At 37.7% G+C, this 23528-nt stretch overlaps 2 protein-coding genes across 2 annotated transcripts in view; one reads left to right on the top strand and one right to left on the bottom strand.

Annotated features, from left to right (window-relative positions):
- Positions 1–11843, top strand: part of LOC130237406 (uncharacterized) — a 12960-nt gene extending 1117 nt beyond the window's left edge. Inside the window, exons 2-6 of the mRNA XM_056468341.1 lie at positions 265–384; positions 2294–2559; positions 8281–8383; positions 8454–8646; positions 11245–11843. Of these exons, the coding sequence (XP_056324316.1) occupies positions 265–384; positions 2294–2559; positions 8281–8383; positions 8454–8646; positions 11245–11287 (725 nt within the window). The 3' untranslated portion in view covers positions 11288–11843. The remainder of the gene's footprint in view (positions 1–264; positions 385–2293; positions 2560–8280; positions 8384–8453; positions 8647–11244) is intronic.
- On the bottom strand, positions 9728–22247 carry stimate (STIM activating enhance). Its single transcript, XM_056468342.1, has 8 exons — positions 21333–22247; positions 16339–16387; positions 16050–16145; positions 15789–15910; positions 12937–13049; positions 12668–12745; positions 12115–12264; positions 9728–11320 (listed from the first exon to the last, which is right to left on the bottom strand). Exons 1-8 carry the CDS (start codon positions 21502–21504, stop codon positions 11204–11206), a joined length of 897 nt encoding a protein of 298 aa, XP_056324317.1. The 5' UTR covers positions 21505–22247; the 3' UTR covers positions 9728–11203.
- Between the last annotated feature and the right edge of the window lie 1281 nt (positions 22248–23528).

Genomic DNA, 23528 nt, shown 5'->3' with positions numbered 1-23528 from the left:
TACATTTACTATGACTTGATAGAAGTGCATTGTTTGTTTATCGTGTGGTTAAAGTAGCCAAAACTAACCTCAAGTGAAGAGGAATAAACATTACCGCTTAAAGCTAATAAAGTGTCATTTTGTTCTGAAAGTAACTGCTGTGAGCACAAACTGAAATAAGTCAAATGGTAAAACCCTTTATATAGAAATCAAATTCACTATATAGTGACACTAAACATATTTTTGAGCTGTGGTTTCTAAAATATGACTTGTTTCATTTTGAAGACACTTCACCAGAGTGCTCTTTGATGGCTGAGGAACATTTGATTGCAGATGCCCATATGATCAGTACCACCACATACAGCACCCCCAGCTGCCCGAGCTCTCCTCCATCTGTCAGACCAGGTAGCAGAAAATAATTTATGTTGACATTCAATTCTTGACATTCAATGTTTATTTTTTATAGCGCTTTTACAATGTAGATTGTGTCAAAGCAGCTTAACACAGAAGATCTAGTAAATTGAAACAGTGTCAGTCCAGTTTTCAGAGTTGAAGTTCAGTTTAATTCAGTTCAGTGTTTTATTTTTTTCATTTACATAAATTTTTTAAGATCAGTATTTGTGGGGAATCAATTAAGACGCCACTTAAAAATTCCCAGTTTCTCTGGATGATTGTTTGAGTCAAATATTGATTGTACTACAAAACTCTGATGGCATTTCTTCTTAATTTGAAGTACAAATGTATTAATTTTAGAGTTTTGTGGGACAGGAAATGACAATTGATCAAAATAACAAATGTTTTTGTTTTTATCAGTTTTATTCCACCAAGTAAAGATTATTTATAACCTAATTTCGAGAGGATCACATGCTTATGATTGACTACAGCTGGTCCTGCATTAGCTATCATATGATTTACCAATCAGACAAATCCAAACACGCATAAATAACCAGATTTCCTTACCTTGGTCATCTTGACTAAAAAGAATCCTGAATCCTGGGCCTTGAAGAATCCCCCCATCCACCCTTACTCCTCCCCATTATTCCTAGATTAATCCAGGACAGGGTGGAATGGTGGCTCAGTGGTTAGCACTGTCGGTAATGCTTTATTTTGATGGTGTATTTGAGTATTAGTAGACTGTGTGCTTAATATCTGCTGATACTGCTCCTTCATCAGACATTTAACTCACTATAAGAAACTTTGCAAGTAAATTTCAACTTGCACTAACCCCAATCTAACAGTCTACTTATAATCTAATGAGAATTAGTCTGCGTCTAGAGGCAATGTAACTTAAATTCAACAAACAGACCATCAAAATAAAGTGTGACCGCACTGTCACCTCACAGCAAAAAGGTCACTGGTTTGAGTCCTGGCTGGGCCAGTCTGTGTTTCTGTGTGGAGTTTACATGTTCTCCACGTGCTCGCGTGGGTTTCCTCCCACAGTCCAAAGGCATGCATGAATTGAATAAACCAAATTGGCACTGAATATAAGTGTTTGGTGGCGCAGTGGGTAGCGCTGTCACCTCACAGCAAGAATGTCGCTGTTTCGAGCCCTGGCTGGGTCAGTTGGCATTTCTGTGTGGAGTTTGCATGTTCTACCTGTGTTTTGTCCTGGTGCTCTGGTTTCGCCAAGTCCAAAGACATGCACTATAGGTGAATTGGGTACGCTGTGTGAATGAGTTTTTGGGTGTTTCCCAGGGATGGGTTACAGTTGAACGGGCATCCGCTGTGTAAAACATATGCTGGATAAGTTGGTGGTTCATTCCGCTGTGGTGACCCCAGAATAATAAAGAGACTAAGCCAAAAAGAAAATGAATGAATATAAGTGTTAGTACAGGGCATTCACTGCATAGCCATATGCTGGTATAGTTGGTGGGTCATTCTGCTGTGGCAACCTCTAATAATCAAGGAATAGGCAGAGCGAACAAATTTGGGGGAGCTCTCGAGACCTACGTGAGTTCAAACGGGAGGAAGCCCCGGGCTGAAGGAACTTCTGAGCTCAGGACTCTCTCCTGGGACAGCATGCCAAACATGCCTTATCAATCATCAGCTGAGTGTAAACTCTTGAAATATTGTTTCCTTTAATGAACATGTCTGATATTTTTTGTTATGTCATACCAATTAGCATTTTCTGCTTCAAATGACAACATTTTATTTAAAGTTTAGAGGAAATGCCATCAGTAATTTGCAGAACAAAACCAATATCACACATTGCTCTGAATTGTTAATCCAAAGGAACTGTGTCTAATTGTTATTTATTCCATAGTTGTGTGCTCATAATGCAATATTGTAAACATGTTCCTGTCTCTTTGGTCAGGAAAGAGGAAAAGGGATGACGCTAGTGTCCTGAGTCTAGTAAAAGAGATGATGGAACAGGAGGAGGAAAACCGCAGACAAAGCTACATGCAAATGCAAATCCTTGTGGACATGCTTAAAGAGCAGGTGCAGAGAGAGGTGGAGGAGAGGGAGCGTCTGAGGGAAGAAGCGGCGGAGGCTCGACACCAGCAGGCTGCTTTCATGGAGAGCCTTCTGAAAACCGTCAACAGACTCGTAGCAGGGGCACACAGCCTGCGTCTCCCTGAGGTTTTTGATTTTTGCACGTTTTTATTTTTTTTTTGCGTTGTGGGCTGCTGACGAGCAACTTCCTTTTAAAAATTCATAATCCACTCATCTGAATAAGTAGTTTGCTAATAGCTTCTATAGAATTACTAAATTATACTTGGAAAAATACACAATGGCTAATAGGATCAGGCCTCTCTAAGGTGAAAACTTTGATAACTGCCCTGTAATTACTTAAATAATGAATTATCCATTTATTACCATGTAGTTATTCATTAAACTTGCAACAGTTTGTGTTACAAGACATAAACAGACGGCAAGCTAACATTAACAAAAATGACCCGTCACATTCGTCTGACGTTTTATTTATTTACTTTAAGTTTTGAGAGTTCGTGCCTTAGCCATCATTTCTGGTTGTCTACATTTGATTTATTTTATTACTAAACCAACAACACACAACATACTTGCATCTTGAAACATTCTGTTATCATTTACTCGCTCTTCGCTTGTCACTAGTTTGTCACAAGTTATTTTACAAAAATGTAAGTAAAATTTCGTTTTTTCCCTGCTATGGAAGTCAGTGGCTGCAGGTTTCCAACATTCTTCAAAAGATCTTCCTTTGTGTTTAACAAAAATAGGGTACTCGTAAAGGTATGGAACTACGTGAGGATGAGAAAAAAGTGAGTATTTTTAAGTTTGGGGTCAATCATCCCTATAAATGATGTTGTCTGTCTGCTTGTGACCAGAGCTAGCTCTCTGCAACTCTCACATGGTTGCTCACTGAAGCTAAGCAGGGCTGTGCCCGGTCAGTACCTGGATGGGAGACAACATGGGAAAGCTAGGTTGCTGCCGGAAGTGATGTTAGTGAGAGCAGCAGAGAGCAGTATATTGATAGGGACTCTATACTGCTCAGTGAGCGTCGTCGTTCAGATGAGACATTAAACTGCGGTATTGACTCTCTGTGGTCATTAAAAATCCCAGGATGTCCTTCGAAAGAGAGTAGGGGTTCATCCTGAACAAATTTGCCCACTGGCCTCTGCTCATCATGGCCATCCCCATATCATAATTGGCTTCATCACTGCGGTCTGGTGCAATATGGCTGCTGTCATGTCATCCAAGTGGATGCTGCACACTGGTGGTGAATGAGGAGATTCCCCCCAAAAATGTGTAAAGTACTTTGTGTCCAGAAAAGCGCTCTATAAATGTAAGGAATTATTATTGTGTCACTTCAGAGTTCCGGCTGGTTCTGTGAATTCAACCAGCAAAAAACTCCAGTGGAGAAATTTAGTTATGTCTAGTACGTATAACTTAATTCCTACAGTATAACTATACACTCTGAAAGCCCCTAATGTGGTATGAACGGGTGGATATTATTTAAAAAATAGTCTCGCATAGCCTGGATAATCGATATAATTTGTAGTTCCATTAATAATTCATAATCAATATCTTAAAAGTGTGAGTATAACCGTGAATAGCAGAGTTTGTTCAAATGTTATGGAAATCTAAAGTTAGAAGATCTCTGTTCACTATTCAGCACTAAATATTTCCCGCAGGAAATTTTCGATTGCATTTATACTAACAGTAGGAACTTTTAGCTGGCCAGCAATGACATGGCATTCAGCAAAATCAACTATCTGGGGATGACAAGATTGAAGCATGTGCTGCGTCCCAATTGGCCTCCTTATATTACATCCTAAAGCATGTGCTTTTTTGTGTATTTTTTTCCCATAATTATGCATTCAGAAGGTAATGACTCCTCTTTATTAAAGTTCATATTGTTGCAGATTAAATATAATGTGGAAAAAGTGATTTTTAAATATTTTCAAATAGCTTTGATTTTAATTAACAATCATTCAAACATCTTTACTCTAGCCTCTTCACTTAATGGTTGGTCTCACACGTTTGCTATGTTTGTGGTTTGTTTACACTTTTTATCCGTTTGTAATAGTTCTAATCGAATTCATGTCAAATGCCCACTGTATTGTGGCAATTTTAGCCGGTTCTGCACTTCAGATTTCTACCTGAAATGGTAAACCATCCGCGTAATTTTGGAATCCTCATTTCAACATACGATGATTTGGGACATACTAATTTTATTTTTGGATACCATTTAGGACCGATAGTATTTAAATTGGGACGCAGCCATGGAGTGTTGTGTGTTGTCATAATAGTGGAATGTTGATGTGCAAGTTATGCATTTGAAGCAGCAAAAACGAGGAGTAATCTTGTAATGCTGCATATCATCAAGGCTGAGAACAGAACACACGATGCAGACAAAAAAACAACAACAGGTAAATCCCAACAACATTAGCTTCATGAATGTGCATGTCTTGTGATACTTACACTTGCGTCAATGTAGTCCCTATTGTACTGGATTAGTAAGAGCTAATTTAGTTCCCATCAAAAGGGTTCCTGGAACTAAAATCATTCTTGGAGTCTGTGGTGTAATTAAACCAAAATGTGGGTACTTTTGACAATAGTTTTAGAAATTCCACACATAAAGGAATCTGGTAAACGATGATAACATTAGCTAGTTGTATGTTTTACTTTAATTGTTGACACTTTTTCATATGACATGCCCAACCAACAAACACCTGCATCACTGGCACATAATACTGGAGTGTTAAATAAGACACTGCAATGAAGAGCTAATTTAATTCCCTTATATTTTAAATAGTATAGAATTGTATTTAGTAAGAAGTTCAAGAGTAATCTGTTCTTTGCAGGATCGCGAAAGTCAACATGTTAATTGATACTTATCGGTTGCATATCACTGAAATAGCTGTCAATTTACAGACAAGTGGGCACTGGTTATTTGGAGTTTGACTTGTTGCATTCTTTTGTTTTGAAAAGCAATGTCAAAGGATATGAGTGGTTATATGAGTGTATACACAAGTGAGGGAGCATGCATCTACATCAATATTTTCTCCACATTTATTCATGAGAAAGTACTTGTTCAGTTCAGGCAGTGGGTTGTATTAGGTATAAGATTCCATATATCTGCCTTTACATGCACCATTTGCAGTTATAACAGCTTCAAGTCTAATAAGAAGGCTTTCAGGAGTCTGTTTATGAGAGATTTTGGACCATCCTGTGCAGGCCAGTTCCAATTCCTCCACACCAAACTTGATTGTTTACTCCAGAGAAAGCGTCTTGTCTGCTCTGGAGTCCAGTTGCGGTGTGCTTTACACTACCAAATCCAAGACTTTGCATTGCTTTTGGTCATGTTAAGCTTGCATGTAGCTGCTCTGCCATGGTTGAACCCCTCTCCATGTTCTGGAGCTAATCTGAAGGCCACATGTGTTTGGAGGTCTGTAGCTATTGACTGCATAAAGTTGGTGACTTCTGAGCACTGTGTACTTCTTCAGCGTGGGCTGACCCTGCTCTGTGATTTATTTATTTATTTATTTTTCAATTTATCCATGTGGCTGACTTGCTGTTGTTCCTATTTTTTCCACTTTGTTTTAATACCAGCTATAACTGACTGTGGGGTATTTAGTAGTGAGGAAATTTCACGAATGGACTTAAGTTTTCCTAAGTTGCTAAAGGTTGGCCAAAAAAAAAAAGATCAATTTGTTGATAGTTGTTTTTATATATATAAAAAAGTAGCTAGAATAGTCTATAACGTTGTCTAATCTAGTGCTGATACATGTTGCGCTCCCTGATGGGCTCTTCAGAACTATTTTTCCCTGATGCTTCATGTTAAGGCAGCCTAAAACACTGCGTCCCAACTTGCACATATTGTAAATAGTATTCAGAAGTAGAAGTAGTATGCTCCAACTCCTACTATGTTAAAATTAGTATTTCAGAGTTATCTGGATGGTCTACTGCAGAGCTGTCAAACTCGGTTCTTGGAGGGCCGCTGCCCTGCATGTTTAGTTTCAAACCTTGCTTCAACACACTTAAGCTGCAGTCACACTGCACTTTTCTCCTTTATAGACCTTTAGGTAGTAGTATGTCACAAATATTGCATACTCTTCTGTTACACTCAAAATGATGTACTTTTTTCTTTACAAAAAAAGTACATACTTTCAGGACGCTGTGTATATATATATATATAGGCAAATTGAGAAGCAGCAACAATATTTTCCTCGTTCAGCAAACTGATCTCAAATCTTGATGAGTCATCTAGCACTACACAGTTTTTTGTCCAATCGCCAATGCTCTAGAGCGAGAAAGTCCCTCCCACTTAATGTTGTCTTTTGAAGTCAGTCACTAACAATGGGTCGAAGGTGTGTATTTGGCTGTCCAAACGCACGCGCGTTATTTTGTTTCCCAACCACAAACTGGTTACGACAAAAGTGGCTGGAGTTTCTGCATTTCGAAGAGGGGGGTGTTTGCGCCAGTTCGCGGCTTTGTGACAGGCATTTCTCTGCTGAATGCTTCACCAATTTGGGAATGGTTAACGCGGGTATAACGTGCCACCTTTTATTAGCAAGCACGGCCGTTCCAACTATATACACTGTAGGCGCTTCTGCTCCTGCACGAGTAAGTATTATTTTCTCTAGAAGCTTCACAGTACATTAAAACCTTCCGTCAAGTGTAGCTCTGCGGAGTCTGCGCGGCTGAAACGACATATGAGTGACGTAGCAGCGTTATGACGCAAGCGAGTCTTTTGAACCGATTCTGTAGAACCGATTGTTTGAAACGAGCAGCTGAGGGGAAGTGTTTTCCAAACTGTAAACGAGCAGTTGACAGAAATGGTGAAAAGGTGTGTTTTGGGTTGCTATCCTTACAAAACATTGTTCCCTTTCCCCAAACAACCGTGGCTTCGAACCCGCTGGCTTGAATTTTTGCATTTTGAGGAAGGAGGAATAACAGAAAACTCGCGTTTGTGTGCGAGGCATTTCGCCAAACATTGCTTCACTAATTTACAGCAGTACGAAATGGGTTTTGCTGACTTTCTGAATGTGATAGACACAGCTATCCCGACAATATACACTGTGGCTCCGCCATCGAGCGTCAAGGTAAGCAGTTACACCTGGCAATTTATGTTGTCGAATAAACGCCTGTTCATTTTGACGCAAAGTTTCAATCTGACTGACACAAAGAACGACCAATCACGTTCCTCTTCTGGTTTTTAAAGGAACAGTTCACCGCCCAAAATGCACGTGCTGTCGTTTGTTTACCTACTGTCGTCGTTCTGGTTCATTCATGACCAACTAGGGCTGCATGATATTAGAAAAATCTGATATTGCAATGTTTTGTTTTTTTCTGCAATAAATATTGCGATATGAATACAGTTTCACAAGATGGTTTATACTTTAAGAATTGTTTTGACGTTTGGACCAGAAACAAGACAAACAGAGCAAACGAAAATATTGTTTTGTTTTTATCGTCAGAAGAAATGTAAATATTAAGTTTTTCCTTAAGCAAAATCTTGTTTATATTAAATGTTTTTTGTAGCATAAATTATATCACTTCTGTATAGATGCAGTAATTAAATACAATTCTGCAGCTCCTGGTCAGCTAGAATTCAGACTCAACATTGCATATTGCGATATCGATGCTGAAACTATATGTTGTGCAGCCCTATCTAACACCATTTTAAGCAGCATTGGTGATCTTGCGTGTATCCAAAGATTTTTCAGAGAAGACGACTGTACCTCAAAAGTGCATTGGTAATGTACAAATAATGCTGCAGCGTAATAATATTGATGGTTTACAAGTTTGTATGCCTCAATAGAGTTCTCTGTGAAGAAAATTCTCCATTACTCAGTTACTGTATTTGTGTCTCTCCAACAGCCAGTGACAAAAGAAGTAGGTTGTCAATGTGATGCTCCCATTATGAAGAGTGTGGGGGTCCAAGCAGATTACGTGCCAAAAAGGCCAAAACGGCGTAGTAAAGGTAACACAGTGTTCACTTGCATTGTTTGTGTTGTTTCAACTGTTTAACTATTTTTTCCTTTTCATATCAGCAATTCAAGTGAGACCCAATGCAATCGTGTCCTGCTCGGATGAGGAATTTCCTGTCAAATCTGAATCTTTATTCACATTAACACCAATTAAAAAGCCACGTTTGGAGGATTCCTCAGATGGGTCATCATGCTGCTCAGAGGATCCTCCAGATGATACCCAAGTGCCTGATATTATCCCAGAAGAAGATATAAAGTAAGTTTGCGTATACAAACCAGGGTTCCCATGCCTCTTAAAAGTAATTAAATTTTAGACGTATGGATTCAAGGCCCGGAAAGTACTTTAAAATAAACAGAGGTCCTTAAACAGTGCTTGAATAACATTTGAATTGTGGCGTTATTTCAGCAATGGGCTCTATGCACTGGTTCAGTCAAAATAACTAGAAGCAGGATGCTGTAGTACACGAGCCAAACATGAATTACGTTTTTAATGTTAATTGATTGTGAGGGAAGATATATGATGTATAGCTTTAATATTTGATGATGTGAGAGTAATATCAAATAATGCTGCATCCAAATGTAGGAGATTTCATTAGTAAATGTTGAATTAGTTACTATACTTGTGTAATTTGTAACTATAATAGACAACATTTATCTGAATGGACAACATTTTCTTTTAAATAAATTTATCTTGAATTTTCACAATAATAAAATAAAAGCTCTGTATGGCTGTTACCCTGGCCAGCTCTCTCTTGTAAAAAAGGTTTTAAATCTCAGTGAGAATTCCTGCTTAAATAATGGTAAAAAAAACTTTAATGGTGAAAGTAAACTTGGGGGATAAAAAGCTAAACGTTAAAATCCTCTGAATTATGATGCATGAGTCGGCCCACACAGAATCATTAATTCTGTTTATTTAGTTGAGTAAATGTGTGTAAATCTATATTTATTCAGTTTTTAAATTACAGACTAATATGTTCATCTGATTTATGTACAATGCAGTTTGTACAGTAATATTTTCTGTCATTTAGTAGATCTATTATATGAGAGAGTTGCTTTGTTTACCAAAGAATGGGAATCTAATTGGATTTTAAACATGAAATAAATAAAAAAAAGATTTTTATTTCACATATTAAGGTTTTAGTTATGATACTCCCAAAATAATTCCGCAGATTTTTAGCAAAATTCTCCGTAGAAATAGCAAAAGACATCCGCAGATTCCATCTGGCCCTACTCATGAGTAGACGGGAAGGACAGTTTTCTAAAAGTTGTGTAGTTTAGGGCTCTTTCATTGTGACAGATTGACAAATAACTGTGGTAGAAAAGTTAACAAAAACAGCTGTTTTTAACGTGGTTTATTGAATAAAAAAAAAACATATAGAAGCTCATAATTAGTCAGTATCGTTTAATACTCTAATATGCTTTACATAAAATCCCTCTCCACCTCCAAATGGTTTCATTCTCTGCTGCCTGTAATAATAGTCTGAATCAAACTAGGAGAGGGAGAAAGGCAGTTACAGTTACACCTTGAGAAAATGTCTTATCAGTAAACATTCATCCAGAGTGCTTAGTTTCAGTTCACCCCTGTAAAACAAACACATACTGTGCAAACACACATCTCCCATCAACTTGGTCCATTAAATGTCAGACTGAATGAGCAATAACAACTGGTCCTGTATACCCAAGTTCATTCACTCTAAACCCCAGGCATCTTCCCCTTCACATGACCTCCCTCTTCAGAAGAACGATTACCAAAAATCTGATTTCTGCAGAGAATGCACATGGCAAATGCATCATTCTACAAGCAGCTGTGCTTTAGTGTAGGGATAAAAATCAAATGTTCCACAGTGGAATATGAGCGGGTGGACGACAAAGAAAGGCTTGCTGGTTTAGTGTTTGACAGGTAAATAGAAGAGGCAAAGGGGAATGCTTAAAAACACACGAAAGGTAATACCGCATACAAAGACACCACAATGCAAAACAAAACTGTGCAACAAAGCTTCCTGCACCACATTGAGTAGAAAAAAACTGAATGGTAGTTCACCCCAAAATTAAAAACATATTGGGTAAAGGAAACTATTTATTGATGTTTTAATTTGGGTGAATGTTTCCTGTAAGAGGCGCCACATACAATTAAAAAACCCTAAATAAATAAGAGAAACAAATATCTGTGGCGAGAACCAGCAACACACTGAACTGAGGAAAACAACAGTCACATATAGAGGGGGCTGAAACAGCCATCGCTGTATTTCTGTACCTGGTGTACTACTCAACGGTTAAAAATAGACACTGCAAGCTAGACCGTACCAATTGTATTAATACACCAGCTCAAAACACTGCTGACAAATGTTATTCCTTACATTTATCAGCACATTTTCCTCACAGCTGACATGCACAAAACCCTGCTGCAGCTCAGCTCACAGACAGCGACCGCAAATGACCTTGAGGAGTCAGTGATCATTCGCATGCATGTTTAGAGGTACTTCTCTTGCTAGAACAGTGCGATATTCATAAAGGTTACTCGGTTTAAAGGCTGGACAGATGCAGAGATTATGTAGCAGAGTTGTATATCCACTGCAGAATCATGTGATGTTATGCATAAAGCAGCGCAATACACAATTAAGAATGTGCAAAAAAAAAGCTTGTCCAATCATCTCCAGTAGGCTGGTCAGAAATGCTCAAAGGCTTGCAGAAGTCCTTTAAGTGAATGTTTACTGGAGCCCGAGACATTTACACCACAACTCTCAGGTCATAATATAGTCAGTCAGCATGTGCCTCACTTTCTGTGCTCATGGGAATGAGAGAGGCTAATGCATTCATACTGGAATACCAAGACGGTGTTTCTTTTTCTTAACAGACTTGAGCCCTGTGATTCTTCGTACATCGTCGTCACCATCTGAATCCTCCATTTCATCATCTGCAGAGAACAGGATCTGACCGGCACAAGAGGAAGTGGGCAAAGAGAAAGAAAACTAATAAACAAGCAGCGGACTGATTATAGTTTGTCCAATAGTGAGAAATCTCCTTACAAACCTAAATGGGGTAAAATGACTGAGTGACATGTGTTCTGTTCATCCTGCAAGGTAAACACTATATTACTCTGTTTCAAATAGAAAATCAAATGTACCCAGAGTTCATGACTGGAAGCTTGGCGGTGTCTTAAAGACACATCAGTTGTAAACATACTGGCTTCCAAACTTTACATTCATTCTAGAATGTTGGTTAAGTAAAAGGGAGGAAGGGATGTACTTTAGGTCATGGGTTGAGGGAGGATTTGGGCTCAAAGGAAAGCCCAAAATATGAATGCTGTCGTTCAGATGTTTGATGGGCAGCAAGTGTCTTTGCCAAAGCAAATCCATGTATATAAATCCAGATTTTCCATGTTCAGACTTTGTGCTGATTGTTCATTTCATTGTTATGTACATTCCATGAATTATTAAAGATTACCATTTATAATCAGTTGTCATTTACTGTGTTTAAACCTACAAATAATACAGTTACAATCAAAATGTCAATGTAAAGTGGTTTGTAAAAGTAAAAGCCGTTGTGACTAAAGAAAGGCGTCTCAATTTAAACAAGAGTGGTCAAAAGAGACACATCTTGATATTTTGGTCGGTCAAATTGATTGAATCCTTTAGACAGACCATGTTGATGTCACAAACTGAATAATTCTATTAAGAGTGTTGTTCAAAATCCCCTTCTCTTACATTGAGGAAGAGTAGCTTACTTCTGATTCAGAGTCGTCATGTGACAGCGCCCGTCTGTAGCGCACTTTGCTGTTTCCGCGAGGATCGTCTTCTGCTTCTCTCTCCTCCAGTTTGGCTTTTGTTCTCCCCTTCTTCATTAGGAAGTTATCTACCACCCAAAACATCAGAGCCTGGACACACAAACATGAACAAACGAGTCCAAACATTGTCAGATATCTGAAGCATGCTCCAAAATAGAATATAACTGTATAGTAATATAAAGATGTGGTGTCCATTTCTAATTAATGCTGTATATTGGGACTTTAAAGTTGTTTTTTGAGCAGAAAATCAGCATAACAGAATGTTTTCAGAATGATTATGACACTGAAGACTGCTTACAAAACTCCATCACAAATAATTTTACAATTTAAAATGCATTTAAAATAGAGTTTTAAATGATCAAATCTATTGTACAAATATTTCACAGTAATGCATTTTACTGTGTCAAATTAATTCAGTCTAAAATATTTATCAAAAACAAATCTAGCTCAATCTAAACTTGTTCTTGAAACATGAAGGATGACGGTCACTTACGTTTACGAAAAACGGGACGATTAGCATGACGATAGTTAGCTCTAGCTGAGGGTCCTTTATGGGGTTGAGTGTAGCCAGCTGTCCAACACAAAAACACACCAAATACATTACAAAAAATTTGAAATGACCATTTAACCCCCATTTCTTTTTGGTAGATGTGTTGTTTTTTTATTAAAGCCAATAATTTTGTATTTCCCAAATGCATCAGTAAAAGCTCAGAACATGAACCACAAGCTACAGTCCCGTCGTCCATTAAACATGCTACTGACCTTCTTCCACTGTGGGATGAGGAGGACCAGCATGATCATGACCTTCTCAAACATTATGATGAGGATATACAGGGCACACTGACCTGCCCAGGCAGTGCACTGAACAGGCTCACCTGCACAAACATTACAGAAGATGTTAAACACAAGCAGAGTTTGCTTTAATAAGTCATTTTCTTTGCTACTAAGGGGCTATTTTTAAACTTACATTATTAATTGTATCCGAGTTGTTCTACATTTAATTCAAAACTTCAACCAATTGCTAAGCTCAAGGAGAAATTTACACTATTTTTAGATTGTATGTTTTATTCAAAAACAAACTCCGGTTTAAATATAACAAACATAAGTGTTTTTAATATTGTAATGAAAAATGATCAATTAATAGAATACATACACAAATGTTTCAGTGTTTGGAGAAATGACACCCCATAATCTCCCAGACTAAATGTACAGTGAGAATATCAGTACTATTCATTCTCACTTTAATCACAGCTGCTGTAATTGTTATGGAGGGGCATTTCTTGCCTCCTCATTCTGAATTTGTGGAGCAACTAGTTGAATTTTGACAGTTGAATAACTCATTTATTAAAAGATGTCAATTTCTGACCACAACAGCTTTGTGATTACAGTCCTGCATGTGTGCTTTAATGGTTGGTTGAAAAAATAAAACAATGCTCAAAATGATTGGTTAAATTGGATCTTTCAGCCATTACTTAAAGTTCAATACCATTACAGTCAATCTAAAGCAGGGGTGGGCAATTCATTTTTCCAAGAGGTCACAATGGACTTTGGGGCGTATTTAGAGGCTGGGACCAATAGTTTGTTTGGTCATTAAAAAAATAAAATGATAATAAAAAAAAAATACATTTTGTGAAACCATTCAATAAGCATCATAAAGCTTTAAAGTTAAAAAAAATATAAAAATAAAACAAATTTTGCACACAAATATTTTAAAGAGCAGCATCACAATATCAACTTCATTTTAATGCCACAGGGTTGTTTGTTTGATTGCTTCACATCAGTTCTTCTTATTTATCGATCTATTCATTCATTTTATTTATTATCTTTTTATGTTCAGTGAAAAAATTCTAGCCTGTGTTTGGTGGAGCTATGTGAGGTGGATATGTGATATAGTTGGCTGCGTCCAAAATTGCCTACTACTCAGTAGGTACAGCATATAAATTTAAATGTACGACTCGGCTGTTAGAAAAGTACATACTATACAGTATAAATATGAGCAGTATAATGGAACGTGGATGTACAACATCCGCCATTTTGTTATGATCACGTGACCTACCCGCATTAGTTGCGTAACTTCACTCCCATTCAAGAATTCTCTCACAATGCATCATGGGATAGCATAGCATGCATCAGATGCACACTTCAGAATCTCACCGGTAGTAGTAGGTCATTCGAGTACTTCTCAAATACTGTTTTTCGAATTCTATGAATTCAGACATACTACTCGACTCGCATACTGTTTTTAACGTACTATATAGTATGAAAGTATGCAATTTCAGAAGCATCCATGGTCATCACTGAGGATCTGTATCTGCATTTGTTAAATCGTCATTAGTCTGCCTTTATTACTATGTAATTCCATAAAACATGTGAAGCTGCCTAGTTGGTTCCTGTCACATGACTTGTGGTTCGCTCACAGCACCTGAAAAACCTGAGCGTGACATAATGCATGTGCATCCCTTCCTATTTGCGCACTAAACCCACCCATCTCTATTTGAAATAACAAAACGGAGCGTGCAAAAGACGCTATATGTGCAGGTCCACTTTTGTTGACTCGCATTAGCAGACCTGTGCATTGCAAGGCCCTGTTTGCGGTTGAATTTAAAAATCAAATAAATGCTTCATGCTTCAAATAAATGCTTTAATATTATTAATTACTAATACTATAATGTTAGTCGTTACAAATAAATAAGCACATATTTGCACACAACAGCAGATTTAGCACTTTAAATACACACAGCTTACTTTAGATAAGTTGCTGACATGCCACCTTTAATTTGAGGTTAGTTTGAACATTGCTCATAGATGTCATTTTTGAGCAGCTGTTATGCCATGTTAGCAAATGTATGGTTGTCTATACTAGCAGTTTCTTGGTGCTGAGTTTCACCAAACGGATTCTGAATGATAATTTAGATTACTTTCATTTACTTATTTCAGAAAGGTGTTGTGTGTTGTATACTGTTGCTAGATTCATACTCTAAATGTGAAGGAACATGTTAAAGGGTAAATACAAACATTTATAAAGCTGAAGCAAGTTTAGTTTGAATAAATCTGAATATATACCAGTCAGCTGGTTTATCCCCTTGTGATATTTTTCATGTTTGTGCTGCTGGTCTGACTTCAATAAAGAAGTTTATTCAAGTCTGTCTTGTGTTTTAGTTGTGAGAATGTAGATTAGTTTAAACTGTGACGCTGATCAACAGTGTATTTTCCATGCAGCACATAAGTGACGTTACTAATGGCAGCATTACAACTCAAATGACTTTTAACAGTAATGCATTACTTTTTGGTGGAAGTAATCGATAAAGTAATTGAGTTACTTTTTGAATAATGTCTAGAACTAGTTGCTATTTTTAGTACCTAGCACAACACTGGTAAAATGCCTAGGTCTGCTCTAAAGCAAAGCAAATTAGTTCATATGATAGAAAACTGCTTTGCAAGACTGATTGTTTGGTATAATACAGCCATTTATAATCTGTTAAGAACAAGATTTCCATCCCAGGTTTAAACTAATTTCATTCAGTGAACAAAAACCAAACAATGATTAGCAAGTAAAGGACTGTTTCAATTTGAATGCCCTTTTTTTGTTTACACAAGGCTTGTAAGGCTCATACCGTACTCTCCGAAACGCAATGAATCCCACTGTCTCCATTCCACCACAGCGCTTATGGCCTTCACACCGCCATAGATCACTAGCATGCCCAGCGTCGCATCCAACAAGAAGTTGATCAGGTATCTATGAAAAAGCACAATGGTAGTTGGTACCAAAGCACAGCCCATCATAAATATGCATAAACCACAAAGACAAAAGACGGGGAAGTACAGCGATGTGTGTGGGGGAAAACACTGAAAGGAGGACGCGCACACAGACTCACAGTGAACATGGGTCCTCCTCTGTGAGGTCAGACAGGTAGACATTGGCAAAGTGAATGAACAGCATCCCTATGGCCTGTTTGGAGGTGTCCAGAAACCTGAGAGAGGTGAAGGGAGCGGTGAGAGGGAGGAGACCTGGTTAGAGCTCACTGAGGGGAACGGGGCGACAGAGGGCAGCTAGACTGATCTCAGGTCAGTGGAGTGCAGCATTGACCGTGCATGTGTTATTGTTTTTTTTGTTTGTTTTTTTAAGTATCTAGTGCTAGCTAATGACACAAAATGGCGATTTACCAGATTTTCCAGGGTCTCCGTTCATGCTTGGGCTCCCTGAAGCGTTTCACTGTGAAGAGGAAAGAGAAGCAGAAGAAAGGAGGTGATCAATAATGTTTGCCACATGGGAGCAGTGCTGATGCTAAAAACACTTTCCTGGATCTATCTGATGCAGAGCTTGGAAAAACACAGAGGTCAAGGAGTCCTATATGATGTTAACATTTCGAAAAGGGAAGACATAAATGAGGAACTGCTAAAGCTTCCTGCTTTCATGAAATGTTTAAATGAATTAGAACATTTATTTAATTAAACCAATAACTGCCTGCTTCACCAAATGGTTGACCATGTTTGACTGTTTAAAATAATGACAAGGCATTCAAAGAGACTGTTTAATAATGGTTTACACACACAGCATTGATGGTTAACAAAATAATCAGACAAACATAATCCTGTTGCACTATTACACTTGATTTTGGTTTTACTGTAAAAAAAAAAAAAAAAAAAAAAAAACAACAACAACAACAAGAAAACATGTTAAATGAGAATCTGAAATATTTGATGGCATACTTCAGTAGTTTTCAACATTTTTATTTTGTTGATACAATTTAAACAAACTGGTCTTACACTTCATATTTTGAGATTTTTCATAGTATATGTAATAATTCTGGTACTTTCACCGTAAACCGACATATCAATCATTTGGTAGAGGTTGATATTTTAGAAATTATGGGATGTGTTGAAAAAAATACATTGAGTGTTTTAACTAGTGACATTAAGAGTTAAGAAATACAATCCAAAGACTTTTTGTTAAAGGGTTAAGCACCACATTAACATACTGGAGAAAATGATGCTGAATATTCAGCTTTGCCATCACAGGAATGAATTACATTTTAGTCTAAAATCTAAATCTTGATCAATTGAACATTTTAACTCGATTACGATTAATAAGCAATTATTTTATTTCTTCACTTTTTTCCCTCACATATGCTCACATATTACAAGTGAGAGATTTTTGAAGGAAGGGTGGATTATGTTAAAATAATTAAAGGAAACTCACACAATCTACTATTTATGATTATTTACTGAACGTCAACGATGAACAACTGAAATTAAAACACTCACTGCCTAAAACTAACAGTCACCGCTTTTTTTTATATAAAAAAGTGAAAACAAATAACTTGCACTTTTGCTAACAAAATAATTATTTTTTTGTTTTTTAAAAATGGAAAAGAAGCAGTATTTCTTCTAAATAAAATGGCTATTGTATATCCTGTAAATAATATTTTAAACAGTGCATTTCTTGAATCTTCTGTAAACAAATATTTTCATGTAAAAAATTAATTTTATTGTAAAAGAAAATATGCCGCAGCTTCCGATCATCGTCAATGTAATGCAAACATGTGACGTGTAGTTACATTTTTTTAAAGAGGTGTGTAGGTATGCGACCACACAAAGCCTGCGCCGGTCTATACCAGTATGTTCGATGCAGAAGTATAAATCAGCCTTAACGGATCGGGGTCATGAGACTCCACACGTGGTAAAAAAATTGAGCTGGAAAAATTTGATCAACTATAGGTTCTGAATGTCGGTTTAAATTTAAAAGTACATTTTGCCAATAAAAACCATAAACTATATAATGCGAATAAAAATAAATGCATTAGTTTGCTTTTGAAGAGGTGAGAATTGCTGCAGTTTGAGCTGTGGAAAGCACCAGTGCAGCCACTGTGGTTGCCAAACGTGACCCAATGGTTCACACAAATAAAGGACAGCCTGTTTTACACAATGGCTGTTTGTTTGTGTACAGCTATCAACTACGTGTCCCCTAAACACTCTTTACAATTACTGCTGGCATAACCACAGAGCAGATGATGATGATGACTATTTTACACATCTCATTTATTCCTCTAGCTTATCACGCAGTTTTTTGTACATTTTATCTAGTCTTTTTTCCCCTAAAAATGATAAAAATAGTTTAGAAGGTCCTGTAGAATAGACAATAAAAAAAATTAAGTAATTATTTAGTTGTTGGAATAAAGTTAGTTTGGAAAAGCTCTCATTATAGTATTACATGCTAATTATTAACCTAGAGCATGTGGTCAGAAAGAGCTAGACAAACAATATTTGTTATAATGGTGGCTTGGACCCTTAAATGTACAGGCTGAAAAAACTATAATTACTTTTTCTGAACGGAGTACGTTTGAAGAGAGTATGCAAGACAAATTAGTATGTTGACCACTTAATGTGTGACATACCTGGTTTTATTATTTTTTTAAAATGACAATTATATAATAATTAAAAGAATCCTACTTGAATTTAGTTGCAGCTATATTTTTAGGTAAATATAAAATAATAATCAAAAAAATAATTACTTTATTTTGACATATCACTCAGCCCTAGTTACAGTGATCTATAGATTCTTGCAGATGAGTGAGACATGCTGCAAGCACATACAAATAGAAAGGTGTGAGTAAATGAACTGCACAACTTGAGAACCCATGGCAAAAGCCACAGACTGCCCAATATGGGGTTGTCATGTAATGCGCTCACACAGTCTTTAATTGTCAGCACTGCTCGGAATGACTCACGGGCATGCATTGACCCGTCTGCCTCAAGAACAAAACCTTCAATGACTCAAACTGAACTGATCTTTAAGGTCTCAATGACATAGAAATTATGACAGATTCTTTTTTCTGTACACTCTGTACAATATGAAAATTATAGGTACTAATATGTAACATTGAGTAACTAAAGTACAAAGATGTACCCCAGGGAATGTGGCCATAGCTGGTAAATGGAAACTACTACAGTACAGATACTATTTACATTAACAAGGTTTCTGCATATATTTACATTCTCCAAAGTTTCATCAAGTCACATTTAAGACTTTTGAAAAACCTTTTAAGACCACTAGGAATTAAATTTTAGACCTATACAGAGCCAAACACTAAGGATTTGTTTGTAATGGCCCAGTTAGGCCACTGGAATTTGTTTTTTGCTTGCCACAAAAAAAAAAAAAAAAGTTATTTCTTTGCTACCTTTTTTCAGCATATTGCATATCTATTTTAAACGAATGCATTTCTGTTATAAAACCTGAAGTTTCATGCCTATTTATAAATATTATGTCCACTCCCTCTAACTGTAAATAGTTTTTTTGTGCAAATGGAAAATCATGTAAAGCAATATACTGCCCTGTTATTATCACGAGGCACTGTGTAATTGTTTATGGTTTTATTTTCCTGATTAGGGAATTTAATTTAGAGAATTTTTTTGTAAAAATGTCTAACAGCTGTTGTGATTGTTTCTCTTTGTAAAACAGTTTTATTCAGATGGATTGTTGGTGATTGGGTGGGTGTCAGCGCGATTGGGTAGCTTATGATGGACAGAGGAAAATTTTTTAAATAATTTAAGACAACACAATATTTCAGTGAACAAGATGTTTTAAGACCTAAAAATTGTGTTTTTGAAATTTAAAAAGACATTAAGACTCCCTGATTTAATCATTTAGCAGACGCTTTTGTCCAAAGCGACTTACAATTGAGGAGACATACAGCAATTTAACAAGCAGAGGCAATACATTCAAGAAGTGCTAATTATACAAATGAAGTGTTTGTGTTCAGAAAATTAAGTGCTAGAGTAAGCTTTAAGAGCCCACTCACCTGTGTAAAGCACTTCAGAAATGCAGTTTAAGGTATGGAGTGATTGTAATAAAGTGCAAATGTGCAAAACTGGTGCAAGGGTTAATTAGTGTGAGGGTGCTTTCACACCTAGACTTTTGTTTCGGAACCAGTCTCATTTCCCCAGTTAGCGCGGTTCGTTTGGCATATGTGAAACCAGCAATCGTGCTCGGATCCGCGCCAAATCAATCGGTCCGAGATCGCCTGAATGAGGTGGTCTCGTCTCGATTGAAACGAACTCTGGAGCGGATCGATTGTAGTGAGAAGGCAAAGCGATCTGAGCCCGGCTATAATAAAGTGTATTATGGACATGTAATAGGCATATATATGGCTATATGAAGAGAGAATTGCGAGTAGGGTAAGATGTCATTACTGGTAAATGTGCGTTTCATGTCAAATACAAAAGTGAAAGCATGCTGAACTATTAACGAGAGCCATTAGGAAAACTGACCGAACTACAGTCTTGGTTTATCTGCTATTTCTCTCTATAATGTAAAGGCTATAATGCATTATTCTAGCCTCATAATTCTAGGGCTCTGTATGGAAAGTCTTACCTCTGATTTATACTTGGTGACGACGTCTGTGGGTGTCACCATTCAAAGTTAAACTGCAGCTTTCTGCTTATAATGTCTTGTTGCTCATCGTCATAAAATAAAATAAGGACGCATGATATGGTGTAGTAGCACTTCAGGGCGTCCCGAGTTCGAATACCGGCTCGAGGACATTTCCCGTTATGTTTTTGACTGAACATTACAACCTCAGATTACAATAGATGAGTTATTCGGACTTAAAAAGGATTTGTACACATTCAGAATAAAACTTCCCTGATGTTTTGCTCGCCCCTTGACATCAAAAGTTATTTTCTTTCTTTCTTCAGTTGAATAGTAAAAAAGATGAGGAAAACATGCAGTATTATTCTCCATATTGTGGATTTCTATTGTGAACTTCAATGCAGCTTCAAAATGATCCCAGTCAAGAAATAAGGGTCTCATCTTGTGAAACAATCAGTCATTTTCCACCATTTAAACACAAAATCTCATCTGGAATTAGCTCTGTGGTGCAAGCTTTTGCACTCAAAGTATATGAATGAAAATGTATGATTAATAATTTTACTGTGTATAAGCTTTTATTATACCCTTATTCCCCAACTGGGGTCCTGTAAAGCCCTTTAAAGCTCCATTGAAATGACAATTTGGAGGTTCAAACCAAAGAGCACCTAAGACGTCCGCTGTATGGGGGAAAATCTCAATTTTTTAACCAAGAGACATGAACATCCACATGCATTAAGGGTTTATCTTCATTTCATCCTGACTTGAATGAAAGCAAATATCCCATACTTACACATAAGGGTGTTGAAGGCCACCACTCCCAGCAGGCCCTGCAGGAAGATGCCGAAGGAGTCCATGAAGACCCCGTTAGAGCAGCCCTGGGCCTGGAGCTCAGTGGGCGAGGAGTTGGAGGATGCAGACGGCGGCTGACCCCGCGACAGCACACTGACCCCGACACCCGCCATTGCGCAAAACCGACCAGATCACGAGCGTTTCAGCAAGCCACACAAGATCAGTCGATGGACGGGACGATGACACAGCGAACGCACATAATGAAGACTTTACGAGCCTCCAGTCGCGGTTACTCAAGCACAGATGTATCGCGTTTCATAATGCAGCGTCCAGTTGTGAGCTACCTATTGTCTGTCAGCAGGTTGTGCTGTATAAACATCCTCTTCAGCATCGAGTAAACATGCTAGAAGCTGAGGTGTGATGCGGTTGTTGACGGCTGCTGCTGGTAAACGCAATACTACAACACACGCGCTGTCATGGAGACATTTAACGTTATCAGTCAACGTAGATTATCATACAGCGCGTGCGATTAGCTCCTGGAGCAAAACACGACTTGATAAAAGCGGTTAAACGGCTACGGTTTGAAACATTACTTGTAAAACTTACTTCCCGTTACAACTCGGTTAGATATGCAAATAATAAGCTGCAGGTTGGGTAGTTCTGTTGTTTTAAATTACCGAGGGTCCGGTTAGTTAGGCGGTCCTGCTAGCCAACCAGCTGAGGTAAATCCCGCCACCGCTGCTTTCAGGACTTGAGTTGTTTGAGTCTGCTCGCATTCAGGAGGTTTGGCGTCTAAACTTGTTACAAACGCGTGTGTAGACGAGATGTTTCATCTATAAATGCAGAACACTTCCTTTTCCATACTGTATTCAGGTGCCTTTACAACTCATTTTACGCGACGGTCTACTGCGTCACCATCATGGTGACACGTTTAACTAGAGCATGATGGGAAATGTAGTTCTTGAAGATTTTGCTGTAAATTAGCGGCAGGTGCATCTCGTGAGATTATGAAATGGATCTCAGATTTTAAACTCTGAGAATAATAAATTTAACATATTTGTTATTGGGCGGCGCAGTGGATAACACTGTCGCCTCACAGCAAAAAGGCCGCTGGTTCGAGCCTCGGCTGGGTCAGTCAGAGGCATTTCTGTGTGGAGTTTGCATGTTCTCGTGTTGGCGTGGGTTTTCTCCGGGTCCTCCGGTTTCCCCCACAGCCCAAAGACATGCGCTATAGGTGAACTGAATAAACTAAATTGGCCGTAGTGTATGAGTGTGTATGGGTGTTTCAGTGATGGGTTGCAACTGGTAGGGCATCCGCAGCGTAAAACATATGCTGGCTAAGTTGGCGGTTCATTCCGTGGAGACGACCCCTGATTAATAAAGGGACTAAGCCGAAGGAAAACGAATGAATGAATATTTGTTATTTGTAATGCTTTTACTTATTATGGTTAATGCCATTTTATTGTAATAAAGCATTTGAAATTAAAATGTCCAATGCTATTGGGAATTAGCTGCAAAAATGTCCATTTAATAGACATAATTTACTCTATATTTAAAAAAAAAAAGTAAAATCATATTAAGGGTCTATTATTATAGTGTTAAATAATGTTTGCAGAGAGATGTAGCAGCTGAGAAATCAAAGGAATAAAATATGTTTTTAAATATTAACATTAAAAAGAAATCAGTTCATTTGAGTTAAACATTTCACAATAAAGATGGTGGCTCAATGGTTAGCACTGTCTCCTCACAGCAAGAAGGTCAAAGGTTTGAGTCCTGGCTGGGCCAGTTGGCATTTCTGTGTGGAGTTTGCATGTTCTCCCTGTGTTGGCATGGGTTTTCTCCAGGTGCTCCGGTTTCCTCCACAGTCCAAAGACATGCACATTAGGTGAACTGGCCTAGCCATATGGTGGTATAGTTGGTGGTTCATTCCGCCGTGGCAACCCCTAATTATCAAGTTATAGGCAGAGTGATGAATTCTGAATTGGGTAAGCTAAATTATCCATAGTGTATGTGAGTGAATGCGACAGTGTAAGGTTGTTTCCCAGTACTGGGTTGCTGTTGGAAAGTCATCCGCTGTGTAAAACATATGCTGGATAAGTTGGTGGTTCATTCCGCTGAGGCAACCCCTGATGAATAAAGGGACTAAGCTGAAGGAAAATAAATGCATTTCACAAATTTATATCAATTTAATTATATA

This window comes from Danio aesculapii, chromosome 11 (assembly GCF_903798145.1).
Source record: "Danio aesculapii chromosome 11, fDanAes4.1, whole genome shotgun sequence".
Lineage (NCBI taxonomy): Eukaryota > Metazoa > Chordata > Actinopteri > Cypriniformes > Danionidae > Danio > Danio aesculapii.
Note: the sequence above shows the minus strand (reverse complement) of the source record. Positions and strands in the feature narration are given on the sequence as shown.

Bases quoted from the DNA above. Each gene is read 5' to 3' on its own strand.
- stimate (XM_056468342.1), bottom strand. From the start codon at position 21,504: ATGGCGGGTGTCGGGGTCAGTGTGCTGTCGCGGGGTCAGCCGCCGTCT. The intron at 13,050-15,788 runs GTATGAGCCTTA...ATGTTTGTGCAG, and splicing joins ATTGCGTTTCGGAGAGTACG to GTGAGCCTGTTCAGTGCACT. The intron at 12,265-12,667 runs GTAAGTGACCGT...TTGTGTGTCCAG, and splicing joins TCGTCCCGTTTTTCGTAAAC to GCTCTGATGTTTTGGGTGGT.